Below are 11062 nucleotides of genomic sequence, written 5' to 3'. Positions count from 1 at the left end.
TTTCCATTTTCTTTAGGTGCAGAACAAGCCTCTCTCAGCAATGCTTCAGACAGGAAAAAGAGATACCAGCGCAAAAAAAAAAGCAGGAAAAAGAGGTGTACATACAACGACTTGGACAAAAGCATGAAACAGTTTTCTCCCTCAATCTGGAGAAATGATATAATAAAATGATAAAATAATCACATCCGGGTCCACCCGTCATTGGGACAAACTGAAAACCCCAGCAGGAAGCGCCGGGCGCGGTCAAACAGTCGAGTCATCGGACGACTCGGATGACACATCGTCATCGAGGTCGGAGAAGAGGTCCATGCAGAGGTCGCCGTAGAAGCGGCCGACGAGCCGGACGAACACCGGCGACCTGAGCTTCTCCCAGCATCCCAGCAGCTCCTCGACGTCCATGAGGTCCCCCACCTTGGCCTCCTCCACCAGCATCTCCATCAGGTGCCGCTCGAAGCCTTTGCACGCCTCCTCCACGTCGCCGTCTCCGCAGGCGGCGGCCACGTCGCTGAGACGATGCACCGCGGTGGTGATCGGCTTCGTCGGCGACGCGAATACCGCGGCCGAGCCTAGCCGGGCCTGCAGCGCGAGCACCCGCGCGGCCGTCGTCGACAACGCTGCTTGCTCGTCCAGCGACGGCGACGGGGCGCGCACGGCGCCAGATGCCGTGCCGGTCTGCTTGGCAGGAGACGCCGACGCGGCGGCCTCGCTGATCTGAGCCTGGATCGCGAGCAGCCGCGCCGCCGTGGTCGACCCCGCGCCGGGCGTGTCGAGGGACGGCGACGGCGCGCGCACGGCTGTGCCGCCGCTGTCGTCGGAGGAGCTCCTGGGCGGCCGGTCGGCGACGAAGCTGCGGTCCACATCGGAGCCCATGGACATGAGCGGCCAGAAGACCGCGCGCACGGAGCTGAAGCTGCTGGAGCGGTGGCGCCGGCGCCGGCGGTTGCTCTTCATCCTGCCGAACGTGCGGCGGAGCAGCGTCGGCTTCGGCGGCTGCGACAGCTGCTGCGCCCTGGGGCGCCCCTTGAAGAGCGCCAGCATGCCGCTGCACGGGTTGCACTCCCTCGGCATGGTCGATCGGTCGGCGATCGGGTTCCTGACCTTCCCGCCGCCTCTTCTTGGTCGCCGGAGTAGATTAGAGTCGCCGGCTACGATGATTGCATGTCGCGGTTGTTGGTCGCGAAGGTCTTGGGGGATCCAGGACCGATCCGGGTGTTGATGGATGATTGAAATGTGGGACTCTTATGGGTGGTGATGGCGGGAGACTTTGGACGTGGTGTTCACGTACGCATCGAGGTGAGCAAAGTGGGAGGACATGGTCGGCTCAAAGCCTCAAAGTCTGGAATTACAGGTGGCGAAAGCTACGGAGAGTAGACGGGTTACGTGCAGAAAATGCGGAAATATTTGGATTCGCGATCTTCAGCGGGGTTTAATATGATGACTTACTTGACGATAATCAGAAAAATGAGCTGATTAAGAAATGATGTAACAGTTGGTCGCTAGCTAGATGCAGCCCTTGCAGACGGGGCTAGAGTAATCGTGATGCTAGGAGGAGGCGTCCATTGGTACGTGCAAAGCATCAACGTTCTTTGTATAACAGTTGAAATTTTTTCTTCCCCAGAGCGACGATCTCGCCTGAGAATTCCTTTGATGTGTTCTTCTTTGTCTTTTCTTTAGGACAAAATGGTTTTCTTTGTTGCTAAAAAATGTTTTTCTTTGTTCCTATAGGGGCAAATTAGTTTGAAAGCATAGGGGGCATGGCGCAAGGTCTTTTTTTTTCAAGAGTGGCACAAGGTCTTTCAAAAGTAAAACAAATCTTTGAATCGTGTTCAATACAGAAATGCTTGTTGGGCTGTTCAAATGAGCGGCCCAATAATCTAAGTTTTTATAAAAGTGGGAGGAAAGAGAATTTGGACATTGTTTTTCATAAAAGAAATTTTTATTGTGTGTTTCTCAAAAAGAAAATGTTATACAAGTGAAAAAACTAGAAATGAAAAGAAACGAAACAAATAATATAAACACACATGGAAGAAAACCACAAAGTAGAAAAAAGAGAAGAAAACCCAGAATCACTAATTAAGCCGTACCCCTTCCAAAGGTTGATGAAGCTATGTACCTAGGGTAGGGTCATAAGCATGACCTAGACACCCTCCCCTAGAACATCACCTTAAAGTTAGAAGCGTTCAAGGGATACCATCATCCACTCGACAAAAGCATTCCACTCAGAAGCGTTCACGAGGAGTACCGCCCCCAACCCCTTTCTTCACAGCAGAGAGGAGAGCTTCGCCGCCGCAATATGGATGCGCTCAACACGCCCATCATTGGGGAAACCACCGAGGCCCGGGCCTTGGAGGAGGCGTGCCTGGCCAACTTGGCTGAGCGCACTCGACTGGAGAACCTTCAGCGTGCACTCGACGAGCGTGCTCGACAGCGGGTTCCTGAGTCCAGTCGACGACAGCTTTTTCCGCCTCAACCTCAGGTATACCGCACTCCGATTCAAAATCTCACAGCTGCAGCCCGTATAGCAGAGTCAATTCAGCCTTCCCAGTCGGAGGCTGGCCGAGGTTTGATGCAGATCCGGGCCTTACTCCGGGCAGCATGAGAGCAGAACACAGCAGTGTCTCAGCCGCGGAATAGGATTCATAGCAGATCTGTGATGACAGATACAATTTAGTCGGCCCACAGCCCAAGATCGCCCCCGCGGCGTGAGGGACGTGGGCACCATCAAGATCAGTATAGAAACCACGAGCAGTATGATCACCGACTCAGCCGTGATGACCGTCGTTGAGTGCCCACACCTCCTCCGAGGAGTGGATAATATGTGCCTCAGCAATATGATAACAGACACCCTCACAGTGGCGAGCGAAGAATACCGGTCGACCCAAGGGAGCCAGGCTTTGATGCTAGATCAATTCTCGTTCAAGGTCTAGTTGACAGGAACAGAGCACACAGGGAGGCCTTGATAGAGATCACCCGACTGGCAGCAGAGTTCATGTTTCGGGTCCAGAGTGTTTCAGCAGAGCCATCAGAGCCGCGGTGATTCCTCCCAACTTCAGGTTGGCGACTAGAGTCAGCAAGTTCACTGGTGAGTCCAAGCCTGACACTTGGCTTGAGGATTACCGAGTGGCTGTGCAGATTGGTGGCGGCAATGATGAAGTGGCCATGAAGCATCTTCCTCTGATGTTGGAAGGTTCAGCCAGAGCATGGTTGTCTCAGTTAGCACCAGGCAGTATATTCAGTTGGGAAGAACTTGCCCGAGTGTTTGTTACTCCCTCCTTTCTGGTTTATAAGGCTCAATTCAAAAATATCACCAACCAAGGTAGATGATGGGTGGTGGAATATTTTTTGTAGTTTGCAAAAGCACCCAATTAATGCTCTTGTTTTCCTCAAAAAATTATGTTTACGAATGCATTAATTGCAATGCATGCATGCATAAAGTGCATGCATTGGTCAGTTTTCTCTTATTACTTGCATGCAATGATTTAATGCACCTTAAAGTCTGAACATGTGATGGGGAACAACCTTATAAAATGGAAAAACTTAAATTTTGAGATAAGCCCTATAAACCGGAAAGGAGGGAGTAGAACTTTTGAGGGTACTTGCAAGCGGCCAGCAGGGTTAACAGAATTGCAACATTGCGTGCAAAAACCGAATGAATCTGAGAGATTACATTCATAGGTGGACCACTTTGCATCACATAGTGGAAAATGTATCCCAGCATCAAGTAGTTTGTGCCTTCAAGGAAGGCGTTAAATATCGAGAACTAGTCCTGAAATTCGGTCGGACAGGAGATATGTCTCTGACTCGGATGATGGAAATAGCCACTCGGTATGCTAACAGAGAAGAAGATGATCGAATCCTCAGTGGAAAGATCAAACCAGTCGGGCAGGACACCGGTGGAGGCAATTCCAATCGGAAACAGAAGCGTAAAGCTGAGCCTGCAGGCCCTGGTGAAACTACGACAGTGATTCACGAAAAGTTTAAAGGGAAACCTAAGGGGCCCTGGACCCCCAAGAAAGTGAAAGATCAAGCTGGAAATGATGTGTTGGATTTTCCATGTCACATTCACACCAAGAAGGATGAAGAAGGCAATCTGATTTATCCTAAGCATACCACTCGACAGTGTCGGGTTCTGATCGAGCAATTCTGAGAGAAACAACCTAATGAGAAGGAAAAGGAATCAGACAAGGATGAGGACAAAGAGGAAGATGATGGTTTTCCCAATGTCAATTCCACCCTAGTGATTTTTGCTGATGTTGAGAGCAAAAGTCGACTAAAAGTGATCAACAGAGAAGTGAATATGGTTGCTCCGGCAACGACAACATACTTGAAGTGGTCACAAATAACTATCACATTCGACCAGTCTGATCACCCTGCTCGCATAGCCACTCCAGGGAGGCAAGCGTTGGTGGTCGACCCAGTTGTTGGAGGTACTCGATTGACCAAAGTGTTGATGGATGGTGGTAGTGGTTTGAATATTCTTTATGCTGACACCTTGAAAGGGATGGGCATTCCGATGTCTAAACTTAGTGAGAGCAACATAAGCTTTCACGGCGTCATCCCTGGCAAGAAGGCTGAATCACTCGGCCAGATAACCCTGGACGTGGTTTTTGGTGATTCAAAGAATTATCGTAAGGAAAAGTTGATATTTGAAGCAGTGGATTTCCAGAGTGCTTATCGTGCTATTTTGGGGAGGCCTGCATACGCGCGTTTTATGGCTCGACCATGTTACGTGTATCTCAAGTTGAAAATGCCTGGTCCCAGAGGAGTGATCACGGTCACTGGCAATCGACAGAAGGCAGAGGAATGCTTCCAGAAGGGTTCCAAAATTGCCGATGCACAAATGGCAGCAGTTGAAATGCAAGAGTATCAGAAAAATGCAGATTCGAGTGATTTGTTGCGAGCCAAGAAGCCTGCCAAAGATTCTGCATTTCAGTCGTCCAGAGAAACAAAGCCGATTCATATTCACCTGATCGATCCTAATGCTGCTCCTACTCATATCTCAACATCACTCGACAGCAAATAGAAAGAAGCACTCATTCAGTTCCTCTGTGAGAGCTGGGACATCTTTGCATGGAAACTTTCTGACATGCCAGGTGTACCCAGGGGACTGGCTGAGCACCGTTTGTGAGTCGACCCAAAAGTGAAGCCAGTCAAGGAACATCTTAGACAGTCTGTCGTACAGAAGAGAAAGGCAATTGGCGAGGAAGTGGATCGGCTCCTAGCAGCTGAGTTCATCCGAGAGATTTACCACTCCGAGTGGCTTGCCAGTGTTGTCATGGTCCCCAAGAAGGACGATTCACTTCGTATGTGCATTGACTTCAAGCATATCAATCAAGCCCGTCTGAAAGATCATTTCCCTCTCCCCCGTATCGATCAAATCGTTGACTCGACTACGGGGTGTGAGCGTTTGTCTTTTCTAGACGCCTATTTCGGGTATCATCATATCCGACTGTATGAACCCGATGAGATAAAAACAACTTTCATCACTCCATCCGGGTGCTTTTGTTATGTCACCATGCCATTCGGTCTCAAGAACGCTGGTGCCACATTTATGAGGATGATTCAGAAGTGCCTGCTCACTCAAATTAGTCGGAATGTGGAAGCATATATGGATGACATTGTGGTCAAGTCACGCAAAGGTTCCGACCTACTGACTGACCTCGCTGAAACCTTTGCCAACCTAAGAAGGTATGATATCAAGCTTAATCCGTCGAAATGCATATTTGGAGTTCCAGGAGGAAAGTTACTCGGTTTCCTCATTTTCGAACGAGGGATCGATGCCAACCCAGAGAAAGTTGGGGCCATACTCCGGATGAAACGCCCTGTGCGTGTGCATGACGTTCAGAAGCTTACTGGTTGTTTGGCTGCCTTGAGTCGATTCATCTCTCGCCTCGATTAAAAGGCATTGCCTCTTTACCGACTGATGAAGAAATCTGATAAGTTCGAGTGGACTCTTGAAGCTGATGCAGCGTTTGCAGAGCTCAAAACCCTGCTTTCCACCCAGCCGGTTCTTGCTTCCCCAATCAGCAAAGAACCTTTACTGCTTTATATTGCAGCCACTAGACAAGTTGTCAGTACAGTACTTACGGTCGAGCGGGAAGAAGAAGGAAAAACCTATAAAGTTCAGCGCCCAGTGTACTATATTTCTGAAGTCTTGACTCCATCCAAGCAAAGATATCCACATTATCAGAAGCTTGTTTATGGAATTTACATGACCACAAAGAAGGTTGCACATTATTTCTCTGATCACTCCATTACAGTCATCAGCGATGCACCATTGTCAGAAATTCTGAACAACAGAGATGCAACTGGTCGAGTGGCAAAGTGGGCGATTGAACTCCTTCCCTTGGATATCAAGTTTGAGGCAAAGAAAGCTATCAAGTCCTAGGCAATAGCAGATTTCCTCGCCGAGTGGATCGAGCAGCAACAACCGACTCAGATTCACTCGGAGCATTGGACCATGTTCTTTGATGGATCCAAGATGCTGAACGGTTCTAATGTTGGGGTGGTATTGGTATCCCCTCGAGGAGACAGACCCAGCTATGTTCTTCAGATCCATTTTGATTCCTCAACAACGAAGCTGGATATGAAGCACTTCTGTACGGGTTGCGTATGGCCATTTCACTCGGCGTCTGTCGCCTAATGGTTTACGATGACTCAGATTTAGTGGTTAATCAAGTAATGAAGGAGTGGGACGTCAGAAGCCCGACTATGACTGACTATTGTAATGCAGTGACAAAGTTAGAGAAGAAGTTTGAGGGGTTAGAGCACCATCACTGATGTCTACTACACAACCTTCTTCTTGTAGACGTTCTTGGGCCTCCAAGTGCAGAGGTTTGTAGGACAATAGCAATTTCCCTCAAGTGGATGACATAAGGTTTATCAATCCGTGGGAGGCATAGGATGAAGATGGTCTCTCTCAAACAACCCTGCAACCAAATAACAAAGAGTCTCTTCTGTCCCCAACTTACCCAATACAATGGTAAATTGTATAGGTGCACTAGTTCAGCAAAGAAATGGTGATACAAGTGCAATATGGATGGTAGATAAAGGTTTTTGTAATCTGAAAAATATAAAAATAGCAAGGTAACTAATGATAAAAGTGAGCACAAACGGTATTGCAATGCTAGGAAACAAGGCCTAGGGTTCATACTTTCACTAGTGCAAGTTCTCTCAACAATAATAACATAATTGGATCATATAACTATCCCTCAACATGCAACAAAGAGTCACTCTAAAGTCACTAATAGCGGAGAACAAACGAAGAGGTTATGGTAGGGTACGAAACCACCTCAAAGTTATCCTTTCTGATCGATCTATTCAAGAGTCCGTAGTAAAATAACACGAAGCTATTCTTTCCATTCAACCTATCATAGAGTTCGTACTAGAATAACACCTTAAGACACAAATCAACCAAAACCCTAATGTCACCTAGATACTCCAATGTCACCTCAAGTATCCGTGGGTATGATTATACGATATGCATCACACAATCTCAGATTCATCTATTCAACCAACACAAAGAACTTCAAAGAGTGCCCCAAAGATTCTACCGGAGAGTCAAGACGAAAACGTGTGCCAACCTCTATGCATAAGTTCACGAGGTCACGGAACTCGCAAGCTGATCACTAAAACATACATAAGTGGATCACATGATATCCCATTGTCACCACAGATAAGCACGTGCAAGACATACATCAAGTGTTCTCAAATCCTTAAAGACTCAATCCGATAAAATAACTTCAAAGGGAAAACTCAATTCATCACAAGAGAGTAGAGGGGGAGAAACATCATAAGATCCAAATATAATAGCAAAGCTCGCGATACATCAAGATCGTGCCACCTCAAGAACACGAGAGAGAGAGAGATCAAACACATAGCTACTGGTACATACCCTCAGCCCCGAGGGGGAACTACTCCCTCCTCGTCATGGAGAGCGCCGGGATGATGAAGATGGCCACCAGAGAGGGATTCCGGTAGGGTGCCGAAACGGGTCTAGATTGGTTTTCAGTGGCTACGGAGGCTTCTGGCGGCGGAACTCCCGATATATTCTGTTCTTCGAAGTTTTTAGGGTATATGGATATATATATATATATATAGGCGAAAGAAGTCGGTCAGGAGAGCCACGAGGGGCCCACGAGGGTGGGGTGCGCGCCTAGGGGGGCAGGCGCGCCTCCCTGCCTCGTGGCCACCTCGAAGCTTCCTTGACTTCAACTTCAAGTCTCCTGGATCACGTTCGTTCCAAAAATCACGCTCCCGAAGGTTTCATTCCGTTTGGACTCCGTTTGATATCCCTTTTCTGTGAAACACTGAAACAAGGGAAAAACTGAAACTGGCACTAGGATCTGGGTTAATAGGTTAGTCTCAAAAATAATATAAAATTGCATAATAAAGCCCATAAACATCCAAAACAGATAATATAATAGCATGGAACAATCAAAAATTATATATACGTTGGAGACGTATCAGCATCCCCAAGCTTAATTTTTGCTCGTCCTCGAGTAGGTAAATGATAAAAACAGAATTTTTGATGTGGAATGCTACCTAACATATTTTTCTAAGTAATTCTCTTTATTGTGGCATGAATGTTCATATCCATAACACTCCAGACAAAAGTTTAATATTGACATAAAAATAATAATACTTTAAGCATACTAACCAAGCAATCATGTCTTCTAAAAATAACATGGCCAAAGAAAGTTCATCCCTACAAAATCATATAGTTTGGTCATGCTCCATTTTCGTCACACAAGAATGCTCTCATCATGCGCAACCCCGATGACAAGCCAAGTAATTGTTTCACACTTTAGTAATCTCAAACTATTTTCCAACTTTCACGCAATACATGAGCGTGAGCCATGGATATAGCATTATGGGTGGAATAGAATATAATGAAGGGGGTTATGTGGAGAAGACAAAAAAGGAGAAAGTCTCACATCGACGCGGCTAATCAATGGGCTAGGGAGATGCCCGTCAATTGATGTCAATGCAAGGAGTAGGGATTGTCATGCAACGGATGCACTAGAGCTATAAATGTATGAAAGCTCAACAAAAGAAACTAAGTGGGTGTGCATCCAACTTGCTTGCTCACGAAGACCTAGGGCACTTGAGGAGGCCCATTGTTGGAATATACAAGCCAAGTTCTATAATGAAAAGTTCCCACTAGTATATGAAAATGACAAAACAGGAGATTCTCTATCATAAAGATCATGGTGCTACTTTGAAGCACAAGTGTGGAAAAAGGATAGTAGCATTGCCCCTTTTTATTCTCTTTTTTTGGGCCTTTCTCTTTTTTCTTTTTTTTAATGATGATCATCACACTTCTATTTATTTACAATTCAATGATTACAACTCGATACTAGAACAAGATATGACTCTATATGAATGCCTCCGGCGGTGTACCGAGATGTGCAATGACTCATCAGTGACATGTATGAAAAAATTATGAATGGTGGCTTTGACACAAATACGATGTCAACTACATTATCATGCAAGGCAATATGACAATGATGAAGTGTGTCGTAATAAACGGAACGGCGGAAAGTTGCATTGCAATATATCTCAGAATGGCTATGGAAATGCCATAATAGGTAGGTATGGTGGCTGTTTTGAGGAAGATATAAGGAGGTTTATGTGTGATAGAGCGTACCGTATCACGGGATTTGGATGCACCGGCGAAGTTTGCACCAACTCTTAAGGTGAGAAAGGGCAATGCACGGTACCGAAGAGGCTAGCAATGGTGGAAGGGTGAGAGTGCGTATAATCCATGGACTCAACATTAGTCATAAAGAACTCACATACTTATTGCAAAAATCTACAAGTCATCAAAAACCAAGCATTACGCGCATGCTCCTAGGGGGATAGATTGGTAGGAAAAGACCATCGCTCGTCCCCGACCGCCACTCATAAGGAAGACAATCAAATAACACCTCATGTTTCAAATTTGCTACACAACGGTCACCATACGTGCATGCTATGGGACTTGCAAACTTCAACACGAGTATTTCTCAAATTCACAATTACTCAACTAGCACAACTCTAATATCACTATCTTCATATCTCAAAACAATTATCAAGCATCAAACTTCTCTTAGCATTCAATGCACTTATAGGAAAGTTTTTATTATATCGAAAGCAAATTACCATGCTGTTCTAAAAGACTCTCAAAATAATATAAGTGAAGCATGAGAGTTCAACAATTTCTATAAACTAAAACCACCGTTGTGCTCTAAAAAGATATAAGTGAAGCACTAGAGCAAATGACAAACTACTCCGAAAGATATAAGTGAAGATCAATGAGTAGTCGAATAATTATAAAACTATGTGAAGACTCTCTAACATTTAATAATTTAAGATCTTGGTATTTTATTCAAAGAGCAAGCAAAACATAATAAAATAAAATGATGCTCCAAGCAAAACACATATCATGTGGCGAATAAAAATATAGCTCCAAGTAAAGTTACCGATGAACGAAGATGAAAGAGGGGATGCTATCCGGGGCATCCCCATAGGCTCTTGGTTGTCCTTGAATATTACCTTGGGGTGCCTTGGGCATCCCCAAGCTTAGGCTCTTGCCACTCCTTATTCCATAGTCCATCGAATCTTTACCCAAAACTTGAAAACTTCACAACACAAAACTTAACAGAAAACTCGTAAGCTCCGTTAGTATAAGAAAATAAATCACCACTTAGGTACTGTTGTGAACTCATTATTTATTTATATTGGTGTAATACCTACTGTATTGCAACTTCTCTATGGTTCATACCCTCCGATACTACTCATAGATTCATCAAAATAAGCAAACAACACATAGAAAACAGAATCTGTCAAAAACAGAATAGTCTGTAGTAATTTGTATCAAACATATACTTCTGGAACTAATAAAATTCTAAAATAAATTGCTAGACGTGAGGAATTTATCTATTAATCATATTAAAAAAGAATTAACTAAATATCACTCTCCAATAAGAAATGGCAGCAAATCTCGTGAGCGCTAAAGTTTCTGTTTTTTACAGCATGATCGCAAAGACTTTCCCCAAGTCTTCCCAAAGGTTCTACTTGG

General features: G+C 45.4%; 1 protein-coding gene across 1 annotated transcript; it reads right to left on the bottom strand.

Annotated features, from left to right (window-relative positions):
• Positions 1–122: 122 nt before the first annotated feature.
• LOC119357606 lies at positions 123–1068 on the bottom strand. Its single transcript, XM_037624498.1, has one exon. The coding sequence runs from the start codon at positions 1066–1068 to the stop codon at positions 244–246; it is 825 nt and encodes a 274-aa protein (XP_037480395.1). The 3' UTR covers positions 123–243.
• Positions 1069–11062: the final 9994 nt, after the last annotated feature.

The sequence above is a fragment of the Triticum dicoccoides genome, chromosome 2A, assembly GCF_002162155.2.
Source record: "Triticum dicoccoides isolate Atlit2015 ecotype Zavitan chromosome 2A, WEW_v2.0, whole genome shotgun sequence".
Classification (NCBI taxonomy): Eukaryota; Viridiplantae; Streptophyta; class Magnoliopsida; order Poales; family Poaceae; genus Triticum; species Triticum dicoccoides.
Note: the sequence above shows the minus strand (reverse complement) of the source record. Positions and strands in the feature narration are given on the sequence as shown.

Coding starts and splice junctions, on each gene's coding strand:
- LOC119357606 (XM_037624498.1), bottom strand. CDS start 1,068: ATGCCGAGGGAGTGCAACCCGTGCAGCGGCATGCTGGCGCTCTTCAAG.